The 15,560-nt window shown below is 56.5% G+C and overlaps 1 protein-coding gene across 2 annotated transcripts; it reads left to right on the top strand.

Moving 5' to 3' along the window:
• Positions 1 to 1,096: 1,096 nt before the first annotated feature.
• On the top strand, positions 1,097 to 8,790 carry TLE5 (TLE family member 5, transcriptional modulator). Of its 2 annotated transcripts, none has more exons than XM_066566543.1 (7): positions 1,097 to 1,232; positions 1,540 to 1,637; positions 3,059 to 3,122; positions 5,165 to 5,209; positions 6,426 to 6,488; positions 7,940 to 8,014; positions 8,546 to 8,790. In XM_066566543.1, the coding sequence occupies exons 1-7, from the start codon at positions 1,206 to 1,208 to the stop codon at positions 8,762 to 8,764; spliced, it is 591 nt and encodes a 196-aa protein (XP_066422640.1). In that variant the 5' UTR covers positions 1,097 to 1,205; the 3' UTR covers positions 8,765 to 8,790. The 2 variants fall into 2 exon arrangements, with proteins under 2 accessions (XP_066422640.1, XP_066422639.1); XM_066566542.1 differs by having other exon boundaries at positions 1,100 to 1,232; positions 8,543 to 8,790.
• The last annotated feature ends 6,770 nt before the right edge of the window (positions 8,791 to 15,560 follow it).

Here is a 15,560-nt window from a genome sequence, read left to right on the forward strand (position 1 = left end):
TACCAACCATGCTCCTGCCCAAATGGCCTACAAGGACCTGATCTTACCCCAGCACGGGCACATTTGTGAGCGTGGCTTTACAAGAGGCCCCATGGCAACAAAATCCTTCCAGAAATAAAGTCTGTGGCTGAATTCCCCACCCCACTGCTCTCTGGGGGGATGCAATCGATCCCACAGGACATGAACTGCAGGGTCACCTCCTCAGGCAGCAGGTTTAGGACCAAAGTTTGCATCCAGAGCAGAATATCGCATTGTTTGGAGATCAGAGGTTTCTCTGGTGGCCACTTGTACGTGAATTACCTTTTTCCTTTGCCTTCCCTCACGCTTAGCCAAGGGCAACGCTGAAATAAAGCAAAACGAAACTCTAGGTTACAAAACGCCTGTTCTGCTTGGGGAAGGGCGAGAAAATGAGCTGAGAAGGGCGAGGAGCTCAGTGCGCGGCAAGGGCCGGTCCGGGGCTCCGGACCCGCCTCAGGCCAGGCGGACCCTGGGCTCGGAGGGGCTCGGGCAGGGACGCTCGGCGGGCCCGGGGGCTCGGAAGGGCCGGGGGCTCGGGCAGGGACACCCAGCGGGCCCGGGGGCTCGGGCAGGGACGCCCGGCGGGCCCGGGGGCTCGGGCAGGGACGCCCGGCGGGCCCGGGGGCTCGGGCAGGGACGCCCGGCGGGCCCGGGCGCTCGGGCAGGGACGCCCGGCGGGCCCGGGGGCTCGGGCAGGGACGCCCGGCGGGCCGCGGCACCGGAGGCTGAGGGGGCAAAGCCCGGCGGGGCAAGGCCCGCGCCGACCACGGGGCTGCATCCCCCGTGCCCCGCCGCACGGAGGGCCCGGAGCGGGGCTCGGAGCGGGACGCGGGGCACGGAGCGCGGCCCGGCCCGGTGCCCGCGGCCGGCGGCGCCGCTTGGCGGGGGCGGGGACCGGCGGGGGCGGGCGCGGCCGTGGGCCCGCCCGGGCCGGGGAGGCGGCGGCGGCGGCAGGTGGTGCCGAGCAGCCGCAGGACGGAGCCGGAGCCGCAGCCGCCATTAGACAATAGGCGCCGGCGGCGGGAGCGGCGCGGGGCGAGCGGCGCGGCCGGGGCGGGGCGGCCGCGGGGCCGGGGCGGCCGGACCCGGCGCGGACAAAGGCGGCGGCGGCAGCGGCGCGGGGAGCCGCGGCGGGGGCGGCAGGCGGCACCGGGCCGCTCCGTGCGGGGACCGAGCCGCAACCTGACATGATGTTTCCACAAAGCCGGCACTCGGTACGGCGCGGCCCGGGGCCGGAGCGGCCGCGGGGCGGGGCCGGGCGCCGGCGGGGCCGCGGGGGCTGCCCGGGGGCTGCCCGGCCTCCCTCGGCCCCGCGGGCTCCGGGGGATCGAGCGCCTCCCGCCGCCGGTGCCGAGGGGCGGCGGCAGGCGGGGAAGGGGCCCCACGGGTGACCTTGGGCGCGTCCCGGGCACGGGCGCTGCCCCCCGGCGGGGGCTCGGCCCCCGGGGCGGCGAGAGCGGGGCGGGCTCGGGGCCCGGCGGCCGCCGGCTCCGGCCCCAGCGCTGTCTCCTGTTGTTCAAGGGCTCCTCTCACCTGCCTCAGCAGCTGAAGTTCACGACCTCCGACTCGTGCGACCGCATCAAGGACGAGTTCCAGCTGCTGCAGGCCCAGTACCACAGGTACGTGCTGCCCCCCCGGGCCCGTCCCGGTGCACGGGAATTGCTCCGGTTCTTCCGCTCGTTGCTTCGCTCCGGGGACCGGGTGAGAATCTGGGGAAGGGGAGCCGGTGGCGGAGCTTGGGACAGCTTTGGCGTTGGTGGCGTCCACATGGGAGCCCGGCGAGGAGAACGCCCATTCCCCTCTCCAGCCAAGGTCTTTCCTCCAAGTGCTGCTCAGCCAGGACTGCACAGACACTTGCCAGGCCTCCTGCCTCTTGCTGGGAGTTTTCCTCAGTTTTTCTCGCTGGCTGCCATTCCTGGACTGCAAATACTGCAGGGAGCACTTAAATCCAAAAGCATCTACTTTTCTGTGAATGTGTGTGGAAATAGTGCTGCTGACCCAAAATCTGGCTTGAGACAATCTATTGCTTTGCCTGTGTGTGTGTCTGACATAAGCACGAAGCCCTTCGGTTTAAATTGTCTGGGTGATGCCCTCTTCCACGGCCTGGCACTGATTTTGGTGTGTGCATTGGTGCCATGTGGCTGCAATGTCCCCCAGCCCCGGGCTCTGCCTGCGAGTTTGTGGTGGTGGTGTCATTTTGGCAGGAGCAGGCAGAAAAACTGCTGGGAAGTGGCCATTTCCTTGTGTCTCTGTGCCTTGGCAGTGCCAGCAGGGGAGTAGGGGCTCCTGCTGAAAGGGAAGCTTTCCCCCCATGCCGCTCCACCCCCTTGGACTTAATCTGCTCAAGAAGGAGCAGGTTTTGTGTAGGTGAAGCTGTTTCTTGTTTGAAACATAAAACCACAGCACATGCTGGCTGCAGTTGCTCGGCTGGTGAGTCGGAGTCTCATAAAACACTGGGAGCAGCGGCACTTTCTCTGAAGGGTGTGAAGAATCTAGGAGAGAGGAAAAAATCCTTGCTTCTGGAGGGATGTGCTGCACTTGGGCCTCCCTCCCCCCCCACACCCCCATCCATCCAGAAGTGGGTCTGGCTTTGGTTTTGATGTTGTATTGGAACATCTCTTGAGTGCTGCAGACAGGTTCTGTGCCAGAATCTGTCCCCAGCTGCCAGCGATCTGTTGAGGAAAGTCAAACCCCTCCCCTGGGCAGCCAAGTCTGCTTCTCCCCAGCGTTCTGCTTCCTGTGGAATGGATTTGCCTGGAGGGAGGTCAGTGCTCTGCTGGTGGATAGCCTTGTGTCCTTTTCCTGAATGTGTGCTGGGGAGGGCTCCAGCTGAGAGAGTGGGAGCAAGGCTCTGTGTGGTCACCCCCGTGCCAGCACAGCCTGTCTGGGCTCTGCTCTGGCCACCCCTTGGAATCCAGATAATGATGTCCAAGAATCCAGCCTGGCCAGGATGAGGCCGTGCAGGAAGCAGCTGCTCTGTGGAGATCAACTCTCTCACCTCCTGTTTGTGGTTTTTTCTTACTGTTTTCTGGCTTTTCAGCTTGAAGTTGGAATGTGACAAACTAGCCAGCGAGAAATCGGAGATGCAGCGTCACTACGTCATGGTAAGGAGCAGCTCAGAGCAGAGTGTGTGGGTGGCAACACCAGCAGGTGCCTGTGCCTGGGCTCTGCCAGAGCTCCAGGACTCTCAGCAGGGCTGGAATTGGCTCTTTTCTGCAAATGGGGCTGTTTTGTGTTGGCTGCATGCAGGGGGTTGTTGAAATGCACGATGAGAGGGAGTTTTTTGATGGAGAAAATGGGGATTGCTTGATGGGTGCTTGGCTCAAAGGAAGTGACAGCTTTTGCACACCTGAGGAGGTGATGCAAGGTGCTGGTGTGCAGGTGTCTGGGGACTCTGGGAAGGTCATGGCCACTGAGAGACAAAGCAGTGCTCTGGGAGGTCATGAAACTGGGAAATCCCACAAGCCAGGTGTGAGTTAGAAGCAGAAATCAACTTCTGTGCCGGGGCTAAACCCTGTGCACCTTGTGGTGACCCCACAGCCATGCTGAGTGCTGGCACGTGTGTCCCAGGCATGATAATGGTGCCACGTGTGGGCAGCAGGCTTGGCTGTGGCTTCCCAAGCAAACAACCACATTCTGGTGAGCAGGGTGAGGGTTTGCCTGCCAGGGAATGCCTCAGGAGCCCTTGTAGCACAGCCAGGCAGGGCTGTGGTCTCTTCCTTCCCTATCATGGAGTTAATGGGAGGCTGCAGTACTGTCCATGAAGATGAGCTGGTTCCTGCTTGCCAGATGCTGCACCTGCCCTGGAAAGAAGAGATAAGATGTAGAAATTAATAGAGCAGCTCTTCAGAGCAGAGTTAGGACTTAAAAAAAACAGAAATAAGGGAGCTAGCTGGCCCCTTCACTGCTCTTGTGGCCAGATTCTGAGGCTGTGGGGAGCAAGGTGTGCTTGGGGCTGGGGACAAGGAGAAGAGGTCACAGCTTTCCTGGTGTGTTCATGGGGAAGCCTGCCCCGTTCTCACTGGTAAACAATTGCTTCCTGTGCAGCCTGCACGGAAACCCTCATCTCCAGCAGTGGCCAAGATACATTTATTTTATTTTTTTTTTCCCTTAATGCTGGCAGTCCCCAGAATTGATTCAGGTTGCTGTCAGCAGCAGAGGGAAGGGCTGCTGCTCGTGGTGCAGTGCTGGAGGCTCTGCAGGCACAGCAGCTCCTGCCTCGCTGCCGCCGCTCCCCAGCACGGGGAGGGCTCCTGTGAATGTGCAAAGCTGCTACAGCTGCTCTGATTTTTTTTGAATAAGTCACAATTGGCAGCTTGGGGGGACGGGCTCCTGCTTCCTGCTCGGTCTTCAGAATGCAAAGAAGCCTCGAGAGCCCGCAGCAGGCTGAGATCATCCTGATACCGAGCCGGGCTCCATCGCCTTGTGGCGCCCGTACCAGGGTGCCAGTGATCTTCAGTTAAATGAGCACAGATGTGGATTGTTCTTTTCCCTTTGGAAGAATGAGGATTGCAGCCTGCAGGCTGCAGGAGGAGGTTTCTAAACTCTCAAAATATCAGCCTTCTAACAGCTTCTTCCAGGGGTCAGGAATTAGCTGCTTGTGCCAATAGATTGTCTGTAGCTGCCTGTTGCTGCTGTGCAGGGGTTTTCTGGGTGGATTGGTTTTGTGTGTGGAAGGGGGAGGTTTCCACATAACTCCTTCCTAAACAGCTGGAGCTGTGTGCAGCTGGATGTGTTACTTGCTAGATGAAGTCCAGTTGTGATCTCTCCTGTTTGCTGCTGAAGGAGTCATGTGGGCTTTAGGATCCTGGCCAGGCAGAGCTCACAGAGCCAGGCTGCCTCTCTCCTGGCTGTGCTTAGGGAAGTCTGGAGCCCTGAGCCTTTTTCCAGGTTTGACACAGCATCACTCACTCTCACCTCGGTGCAGACTGTGGAAAAGTGTCTGTGAGGGGAGTCCTGTGGGGCAAGACTCCAGTCTGGAGCAGGGTGGGCAGGGAGCACCTGGAGGGGATCTCTGTGTTTGCTCCTGCTGCCTTTGTTTCCTGGGGCTTGCCCCTGCTCCCCTTTGTAGAAAACCCTGCCAGGGATTCAGTGGTGGTTCCCAGCGCTTAAAATTTGTTTTATTCTCTTCTCTCCTGCTCTGCAGTACTATGAGATGTCCTACGGGCTGAATATTGAAATGCACAAACAGGTAGGGGGGAAAAGCATCTCCAAGTGCTGCAATTCCTGGGGAAAGTGGGCTGTCTGCTCTGAGTTGCCCTCTGTCACTTTAGTTGCCTTTCAGGAGCTAGAAATGCCATCAGCCTGTAAAATGTCAGAGCTGCCTTTGAATTGCAGGGCCTCCCACCTCTCAGGATCACAGTGGGCTCCCATCCTGGGCTCTGGGCACCCTGTGGTTCTCCCCAGGGCCTGAACAGGTATTTGAGCACCAGGAAGGGTCTGGAGCTGCAGCTTGGAGACTGTGGCAGCCTGGATAAGTTTGCTCATTACCTTCAGTGGTGGTTAAGTTGTTAATTATCCCCAGTGACTAATTACCTGTGGTGTTAACAACATGAGCCTCTTCTGAGCCTGTCTCTATCTGGCTTCAGCTCCAGTCACAAAGTCCTGGCTCAGTTTAAGCCTCTTAGCACAGTTCTGTTCCTCACAAAGGCACTTGGTGCTTCTGATCCCATTGCCCTTGTTGCTAAGCCCATGAGACTGGCTTCCCTGGGAAAACCTGGATCTTGGAGAAGAATCTGAGCCACAGATCCTCACTGCTGTCCCACTAATGTCTCCCAGCCTGATCTGCTTCCCTGTGCTGCTGTTGGGGTCCCCTCAGCTGGTTTTGATCTGTACCTGTAGCCTTTGGCTCTGTGTTTTCAGTCCTTTAGAAAGTGATTTGCAGAGGACTGGAAGCTTCACTATTTAGAGAAAAAGCATTTTAACACCCCAGAAGGTGCCAGTGCTGCTGTGAGGGTCGTGAGGAGGCTGCTCAGCCCCTCTGGTCTCCCCCAGTAGCCCCAGTCCAGCAGCAGAACTGGGGAGGGGGAGCTTGGGAGGGCTGAACAGCCATGAATGTGTCTGTCTGTCTGTCCACATGGCAGATGTAATCCCCACCTGGGTCTGCAGGAACTCTGCTCTCTGGTTGTTCCCAATTTATTTAATAAATGTTGGGGACCTGGAGAGGAAGAGGAATAGTGAAACTTGGCTCTTTGCAGTCAGCAGCATCCCAGGGAGGAGCCTCGGGGGGCCAAGGGGATCCCATGGCACCAGGGTGCTGCCAGGAGGATGGGTTTTGTCACAGCCATTTGGGGACTCAGCCTGCCCAGAGGAAGAGGAGGAGGAGGAAGGAAGGTGGGGCAGCTGATGCTGTGCCTGCTCAGTCCTGATCTGCCTGACTTTTCCTCTCTATTTCTCCCACCTTTTAGGCTGAAATTGTCAAGAGGCTAAATGGGATTTGTGCACAGGTTCTGCCCTACCTTTCACAAGAGGTGAGTCTCCAGTTTGGGGGGGGTGTGTGTGCATGGAGGCTGCTGTCCCTCTGCAGTGTCCCAGCCCTGCAGCACAGGCAGCTGCCCACCCCTGGGCTGGCAAACCCTTGTTTACTCTCAGCCCAGCCCTTCAGGGCAGTGCTGGCTCCTGGAGCACTGTGTGGTGCTCTGTTGGTCCACCCTAAAACTTCTGTCTTGCTCTATATATATATTACTATATCCTAAAACTCTAAACTCTTTTCTGCCCTGTGATATTACACACTTCTAATCAAACTACACACCCATAATCCCAGTGCTATCAATCAGTTTTGGAAGGTTTCTCCACAGCCTCAGGTCAAATGCAGTGGGGTCAGAGTCTGTCAGCACAGGAAATGTAAAATTCTCAGTATCCAGAACTTCAATACCCTTTTGTGGGACAAAGCTGCTCCTGCTCTCTCCTGAGCCATCAGCCACGTCAGCAGCGGCAGCTTTGGGTGGTAACTGGGGGAGAAGGACACTTAAAAAAATACCTCCATATGGAGGATACCTCCTCTCATCCTCCTTGAGATCTGGTTCCTCTGCCTCATTAATTAATGCAGCTGATGGGCTCCTCCCACTCCCCTGAGAAATTAATTGGGGGAGGGGGTGCTTGAGAGTCTCTGGGGCAGGGGAGGATTAAGCACTTCCAGAGCTGTGTTTTCTGTCTCCTCATGGAGGCTGAGCCCTGAGCAGCTCTCCTGGCCCTTTGGGGGTTGGAGCTTCTTGCCTGGGCTCAGTGCTGGGCTCGGGGCACAGGTTCTGTTTTTCCCACCCACCTGTTCTTAGGACAGACAAAGTCGCTTGCTGATCAGATCAGGGTTGCCTAATAACTAAGCCCCAGCTAAATCTTTTGCATCTTAATGCAATCCTTAACCCTGTCCTGCTGCCAAAATGAAAAGAAAAATCTCCTTGCTGAAGTGCAGTGGACAGTCCTGGTGTTTCAGAGACCTCATGCTTTGCCAGGAGCAAGTACAATTCTCCTTTATTTTTTTTTAATTATATGATCCATCCATTTTTTCTGCCTGTGTTTGGGACACCCAGCTGCTGCTGAATTTGGTATCCAGGATGTGTCTCAAGGAGCTTCCCAAGAGCTTCTGATTTTTAGGGCTTGTTTTGTTTGTTAGAGGGTCTGTGTAGGTGAAGGGTGGCAGGATGAGACACTGCCCACCTTGGAGCCTTCTGGCCAAGGATCTCTGGGTGTGTGGAGAGCGGGACAAGGGTGGGGATAAGAGGGGACCTGTTTGACCCTGTGGTGAGGAAGGGGATGAGACAAAAGTGTTTCCTTCCCTGCTCCTTGCTGCCCTGGGCCTGGGTGGGAGCCCTTGTCCGGGTGTGTGCAGGTGTAACCAGCCTGATTGTGTGGACTGGGTCCCTGTTCTGCTTCCCTGTCACACTCCAAGTGACCCCAAATCCCTCTGTTTTCTCCACACCAGCATCAGCAGCAAGTCTTGGGAGCCATTGAACGAGCTAAGCAGGTCACGGCGCCAGAACTGAACTCCATCATCCGTGTACGTGATGTTTGGGTTGGGCTGGGAGGGAATTCTGGCCTCTGGGATGTGCATTCTTGACCTGGGGACATCAGGGGACCCTGCTCTGGTGCTGTGGCTGCAAGTCTGGGCTGGCTGTGCTGCTTGCACCCAGGCTTGCTGTGGTCTTTGCAGGGACCCTGCTCTGTCCCAGCAGAGGAGCTTTGGTTTCGAGCAGGAACCAGAGCAGGCACTCAGCATGAAAACACCATCTGCTCTCGGTCAAAGTTGTGATTGAGGGCTTTATCTGCAGCCTTGGGACGTGCCAGAGCCTCAGGCCAGATGTCCTGTGGGGTAGGGGCTGTGTGTCCTGCTGGGGACACAACATTGAGTCTTCCCTTGAGGCTGTCACAGCAGCAGGACTCGAGAACCTCAGGGTTGGGTGGGAAAGGAGCTTCAAGCTTATTTAAACCCCTGCTTTAACCTCCATTGCTGCCACGCTCCCACCGAGTGCGCTCAAAATGACAATCCCCCCGTTGTGTCTGTGTGTCTGTCCATCGTTCCCTACAGCAGCAGCTTCAAGCTCACCAGCTGTCCCAGCTCCAAGCCCTCGCTCTGCCCCTGACCCCGCTCCCCGTGGGGCTCCAGCCTCCCTCTCTCCCCGCTGTCAGCGCCGGCACCGGGCTCCTGTCGCTGTCTGCCCTGGGCTCTCAGGCTCACCTCTCCAAGGAGGACAAGAACGGCCACGATGGGGATGCCCACCAAGATGATGACGGCGAGAAATCGGATTAGAGCAACCAGGGGGGCCGGGGGAAAGGGGCTGGGCTGGGGGAGGGAGGGGAGGAGGGAGGAGGGAGGGAGGGGGCGGGTTAGTGCAAAATGCAGTATCTCTCTCGAATCGCTGTGCAGCAGGGCCGTGGTGACCCGTGCTGGGGGGCAGCTTGCCAAGGCCTGTCCCCAAGGGCGGGTGGCAGGGCCTGGGGGTGTCCCCAGCGCCGTCCCCGGCTGCTGCACAGCGATGCAAGCGCCATAGCATTACCCGTGTGGCCAATCGTGCTGTCCCTGTGCCCAGCCTGCCGTCCCTGTCCCTCCTCCCCCTCACGGAGCAGACTCTGCCTGCTCTGGGGCCACTTTGCCCCCTGGCTGTCCCAGCTCCTCGGTGGCCTCTCCCTCCACCTGCTGCTCCCCCCTCGGTATTTAAAGATTGCCCCTTGATCCTAACGGTTCTGCACAACTCCCTGCTAGGATCCCTGGCCCGGAACAATCTCCTCCTTCTTCCCCAGGTGCTCTTGGTCTTGTGTCCCCCACGCCCCTCCTGCACTAATACCAGGCCTAATAACAGCCTTGCTGTTCTGCATGTACCTGTTCTCAACCAGCTCTGGCTGCCAGGAGCTTCACCCTGGGCTGGAGGGGGTGTCCAGGTGGACAGGGCAGACCAAGAGCCTTCCCCAGCCTCCCCCTCCCTGTGCCCCTGCCCTGTGTAGAGGATACAGCAGCTTTCTCTGTTCTTATCTCCGTGCGCTAGCGTGTCTTCTTAAAAAACAAAAACGGTAAAAAAAAAAATTAATAAATAATAATCTGGTGTTTGTATATAGTTCTTTAGAAAGATCTTGTTTTGCTTTTTGTGTTTAATCACTTGACCTATAATAAGAGGAACTGAAAATGCTGTATCAAGGACGTACAAGCTGTGCCTTTCAAATAAAGAAATAAGAAGGTTGGTTAAAACAGTGACTTGCTGCTGCTTTCTTGTTGCCTTTGGGATGACTTTAAAATACTTCCCTGTGCCTCCCGTCCCTTCAGGTGGGGGAATCAACTCAGGGAGAACTGAGTTTTCCTGGTGTGGGAAGTGTCTGGAGGTGCAGTCCTCCTTCCTGCAGGTGCTAGCAAATCCCGGATTATTCCTTTCCTGTTGGATGTGCTGCTCTCCCTCCCTGGAGGTTCCTGTGGGAGCAGGGTTAACATTCACACCTCTGCCTCTGGCTTCTCTTGTTAAGGGCTGGTGGAATGGGGCTGTCCCTGTGGCTGGTTAAAACAGTGACTTGCTGCTGCTTTCTTGTTGCCTTTGGGATGACTTTAAAATACTTCCCTGTGCCTCCTGTCCCTTCAGGTGGGGGAATCAGCCGGGGAGAACTGAGTTTTCCTGGTGTGGGAGGTGTCTGGAGGTGCAGCAAATCCTGGATTATTCCTTTCCTGTTGGATGTGCTGCTTTCCCTCCCTGGAGGTTCCTGTGGGAGCAGGGTTAACATTCACACCTCTGCCTCTGGCTTCTCTTGTTAGGGGCTGGTGGAATGGGGCTGTCCCTGTGGCCTTTGTGGCTCTGGGACACCCCTGCAGAGGTGAGGGCTGTGCCACAGCTGCAATCTGCCAGGAGGATGCTCGGGCAAAGCCAGAACAAACGAGCTCAAGGTGAAAAGTGGTGGGTGGCGAAAAGGGAGCAGGGATTCTCCAGAAGAAAAGCAAGGAGCGAGTGCCCCCGAGGTCTATCAGCTCTGTGCTGCTTTGGTAACACACGTGGAGGTCCCTGTGGGCTGCCACAGGTCTGCTCTGCGTGTGCATAATTCATTTTTCCTCTGGGCACAGAGGATAAGCTCCTTCTGTGGCTCTCAGGCCCCTCTGGAAAATCCGGCCCGCGGTGCCCTGGGGCTGGGATTGCTGTAATGGAATTGGCTCTCGATAATTAGAGCTGTCCTCTGGCTGCAGAGCCTGCTCCACCCTGATAACATCTTCCCCTCTGCTATCTCTTAGGCCACTTGGAGTGGGAAAATTTCCTTCCTCTGAGGAGGAATCCGTGCTGGGGGAGTCGTGGTGCACCCAGCACCAGAGGGGCTGGTGGGTTACAGAGCCTGTGGGCAGAGAGAGAAAAGTTGAGGTTTTTAGGAGCCTATGGTACAAGAGAGACTCCTCTCTTCTTGGTGAACTGAGAATTGATTATCTGAAGAGTAGTGGTGGACTGAAAGTTGGTTATCTGAGGGGTGGTAACTGAATTGAGAATCCAAGGTTTTGTCTTACTGTGATGTGTTAGAAATTTGGTGAGGGGAGGAGGAATGTTTTTAGAAGGTTTTCATTGTGAGTTCTGTGTGTGTTTCTTTTTACATCTAGTTTTAAGTTAATAAAGTTGTTTTTTTATATATATAATATAATATATATTATAATATAATATAATATAATATAATATAATATAATATAATATAATATAATATAATATAAATTATATTATATTATATTATTACACTAAAACTATACTAAAGAATAGAAGAAAATATTTCATTAGAAGACTTGAAAAGAATGATGATAAAATCTTGTGACTGCTCACAGCCTCGACACAGCTGGCTGTCATTGGTCACCAAGTAAAAACAATTTCACAGGTAAACAATTCTCTAAATCACATTCCAAAGCAGCAAAACGTGGAGAAGCTGAAGCTTCCCAGCTTCTCAGGAGAAAAGATCCTAATGAAAGGATTTTTCATAGAATATGTCTGTGACATCCTCCCTTCCACCTGCCTGGCACTGGAGGCTCAAACCCAGCCTCCTTCCTGCATGCAGGGAGCAGCTGGCAGTTTTTCACTGGATTTCACCTCTCTGGGTCCCTCCTGCAGGACAGAACCCCCAGTGGGAGGTTCTGGCACATCCCCCTGTGGCTCCCACCCTCCTCGTTTTCAGCTCTGCCTGAAACAAAGGCAGGGGAATGCTGGAGGAGCAGGGCTCCCTTCCCAGCTCCTGTTAATGCAGGAAGGCCGAGCTCTTCCTGGCTGCTGCAGCAGCAGCAGATAAAAGCTAAAGGAGGCATCAATAATTAAAAACCACTCAGAGCTGGTAAGTGCAAACAGGAGCCAGCACAGGGATCGAAGGCAGAGAGCAGAGCTGGGCTGCTCTGAGGGCTCCCACTCCTCCTCTGCAGCCCCTGGAACCAGGGACACCTGGAGGGGACACCTGTCCCCAGGGGCTCAGGCACATGTGGCTTTGGAGAGTGGACACTGGAATTTTGGGCATGAGGAGCTGCAGTTTGGTCCTGGAAGGGGAGCTCAGGGAACTGGGGAATCTTAATTTCCAGCACAGCTTTGGCTCAGATCTTACTGGTTTGGAACCCAGGGACACCTGGAGGCTCCCACTCCTCTTCTGCAGTCCCTGGAACCAGGGACACCTGGAGGGGACACCTGTCCCCAGGGGCTCAGGCACATGTGGCTTTGGAGAGCGGACACTGGAATGTTGGGCATGAGGAGCTGCAGTTTGGTCCTGGAAGGGGAGCTCAGGGAACTGGGGAATCTTAATTTCCAGCACAGCTTTGGCTCAGATCTGGCTGGTTTGCTGCCAGATCCTTTCCTCAGTTCCCCTTCCCATCTCATGCTCATTCCAGGACTGACTCCAGCCAGGATGAGGTCCCTGCTTGTGCCAGCTGCCCTGGGAGGTTCACATCGGCTGAGGGTGCCAGGAACCACTCTCTGCTGAGTTCATTCAAGTAGGCAAGCTGAAAATGGGATGGTTTGGTGAGCCACAGCCACCCTTGGTGTCTCTGCAGAACGAGGTGGGCTCTGCCCTCGAGCATCCACAGCTGCCCTGTGCTCCCCTGTGCCAGGCTGGCATTCAGGGAGAGCTGAAAGACAAAATCCCTGGGGAAATTCCAGCAGCATCAGCAGCAGCCTCTCTTGTTGGGATCCAGTCTCAGGTGGAGTTCCTGGGTGTCCCTGTGTTGGTTTGATTTCTCTGCTGCTGTTCAGAGCATTTCCCTCTTGGTCCCAGCATGGATTTCAAACATCCTCATCCCTTGGGGCTCTTCCAGGCTCTGCCACCACCAGGCACGAGTGTGGCTGAGCATCCTGCAGTGGTGACAGCCAGCTCTGGGCTGTGGCCACTGCCCAGCAGGGTCCCTGTGAAAAATGCATATTTTATGATTGGCTTTTTGCAAATATTAAAATGAATATTATATGTGTTGTGTTAGAAAGTGATGCTGTATTAATTCTCCTAAGTAGTGTGGTAAATATAGTTTTGGGTTATAAAAAAATGTTAAAATAGAAACGATGCTATGTAGGATACTTTCTTTAAAGAAAGGACTTGCAGTGGAATAGCAGCCACAGGACACCTGAATCTTTCAGAGAAAGAGAATTTATTGCTCCATTATCAGAAGAAACGAACTTCTTCCCACCTTCTTCGAAGGTGCTGTCAGGATTTGGAGGAAGAAGTTGACACTGACCAGACAGAATCCTGTATTTGAATGGAATTTATGCATCATGTATGAAGTGTATGAATATGCAACAGGCTGTTGCTTTTAAGGGTTAATCCTCTGTTAACTGTGTCCTTTTCCAGGCTTGTGCTGCCCAGAAAAAGGTACCAGGATGTCTGTAATTCTTTCTCTCTATTGTCTCATATTGTCCTAATTCAAATTGTCCAAATTATTATTACTCTAATCGTATTACTATTTATATAACCATTTTATTACTATTAAACTTTTAAAATTTTAAAAACAAGTGATTGGCGTTTTTCACATTCCCCACGCCTGGGACAGCAGCAGGACCATCTCCTCTTGCTGCTGGGCGTGCCAAGGGTTAAGTGCCGCTGTTTTCTCCCATCCAAACACAAATTAATCTCTGGGTTACAGGCGGTGCTGCTCCAGGGCTCATGTCAATCACTGCTGGAGGCTGATCAAGACACGTGTGACACCCGTCACTCCACCAGGTTTACCTGTGTCACTCTCCTGAGGCAGGAGCACAGAGATTGCCGAAGGAAAACTGGCAATTTTCAGAAAGGAGTTTTGAAAAATGCTGCAAAACATCTCCCTCCAGTCTATCCTTCCCTTGAAACACGATCTGAAATGTTTCCAGCCTTTGAAAATACACTTTCCTTAAAAAAACCTCAATTCTCCCAATAAGGCAACAGAGAGAGAAAGGAGGGAAAAAAAAAACCTTTAAAACTTTACATTTGGATTAAAATATGCAGATATATGATGTACAGACAGAAAACATTTATGTGACTGCACAGAAGGGAGAGTTTTGGAGGGTTTGAACTGGTGTCCATCACTGAGTCAGTGGACCAGTGAACACCTGTGGCCAGGGTAAGGTAAAGGGGAAACTGCTGGGGCTGGGCTGGTGGATGGATGGATGGATGGATGGATGGATGGATGGATGGATGGATGGATGGATGGATGGATGGATGGATGGATGGATGGATGGATGGATGGATGGATGGATGGATGGATGGCATGGGGGCAAAAAGAGGGACAGCCTCCAGTGCCCAGCACCTTGTCCCTGCCAGCATGCAGCACGTAAATAACACAATGAATAAAATATCAGGATGAAACGTGAGGCATTAAATATTTAACCTCGTGCCTGCCTGCGCAGCGCCCAGGTACAGCTGGGTCCTGCAATATTTAAAGGTTGCTCCTCACTCGCTTTTACCGACCCCGAGCGCGGTCACTTCATGGCAGCCGCGGCTGGAGGGGTCTCAGGGGACGGGGAAGGGGCTCTCGGTGGGTTCCCCAGGCGGAGCAGCCCCGCGGAGCCCGAGCCCGGCGGCTCCGGGTCCGCCCGGCCCGCCCGCCTCAGCCGCCCCACGTTACTTTGAGTGGCAGCTGGCGGCAGCCGCAAGGCCTCGTGGGCCGCGCAGTCTGCCTGCCCGTGCCGCCGGCGGCGGGAGCCCCGCCTGCTCCCGGTGCTGGGCCGGGCCCCGCGGCAGAGCCGGTCCGGGCCGCTCCCCGGGCCCGCGGCGGCGGCAGGTACCGCACGGACCGGCCCGGGGCGCCGCCGCCGTGAGGGCGTAGCCAAGGGCTGACTACAACTCCCAGCGTGCCCCGCGGCGCCTCTTTGGGGGCTCTGGCCGCCCCCTCATTTTTCATTGGTGGATCCGCTTTCTTGCATCACGAGCCCATGTGGGAACCGCGCAGGGCGATTGGCTGGCGCTCCCGCAGCGGCAGCCAATAGTCGGTGCGAGCGCCGCCGCTGCGGGCTGCGGGGCCGGTTAAGGTGGAGCGGGCGGAGGGGACGGGATGGGGCAGCCCCACCGTGCCCGCCCCTCCCGGTGGGGCTGCCCCGGGCACACCGGGGGCTGGTCCCGAGGGACGCCGGCCCCGCTGTACACCGCAGCCTGATGCCCTGGGGTCCCCGGCCCGGCGGGCACTGTCCGGCTGCACTCGTTTGTGATGTCCGCCCCCGGGCGCTGCCCCGCCGGTGGCCGGTGCCGCCTCCGCCCGCAGCGTCGGGGGCGGTGGCAGCGCCCGGCGTCACTCCCCGGGGACCGGGCTGCCCTGGGGACGGGGGAAGCTCCGCACCGCGCTGGGGGACACGAGCGTAGCGGGGCCGGGGGCAGCGCCCGGTGAGCCCCGGGCTAGGGCCGCCGTGCGGGCGGGCGCCTCCCGAGCGGCTCCGTTCGGGACAGCAGCGGCGGCTCCAGAGCCGGCTCCTTCCCTGGGCTCTCCTCGATCTCCGGCATCGCCGCGCTCGCTCGGCGCCTCGGCGGGTGCGGGAGCTCCGGTGTCCCGAGCCCCGCGGGAAACGGGAACGCGCCTCCTTAAGCGGGCGCGGGGCGCGCGGGGCCGAGCGGCCGCTCCCCCCCCGCGCCCCCGCACCGGGGCCGCCTCAGCCCCGCCCCGGCCCCGGGAA

This window comes from Molothrus aeneus, chromosome 27 (genome assembly GCF_037042795.1).
Source record: "Molothrus aeneus isolate 106 chromosome 27, BPBGC_Maene_1.0, whole genome shotgun sequence".
Taxonomy (NCBI): domain Eukaryota; kingdom Metazoa; phylum Chordata; class Aves; order Passeriformes; family Icteridae; genus Molothrus; species Molothrus aeneus.

Excerpts from the sequence above, each read along its gene's own strand:
- TLE5 (XM_066566542.1), top strand. The coding sequence starts at position 1,206 with ATGATGTTTCCACAAAGCCGGCACTCG. Across the intron at positions 1,638-3,058 it reads CTGCAGGCCCAGTACCACAG|CTTGAAGTTGGAATGTGACA; the intron begins GTACGTGCTGCC and ends CTGGCTTTTCAG. Across the intron at positions 3,123-5,164 it reads TGCAGCGTCACTACGTCATG|TACTATGAGATGTCCTACGG; the intron begins GTAAGGAGCAGC and ends CCTGCTCTGCAG.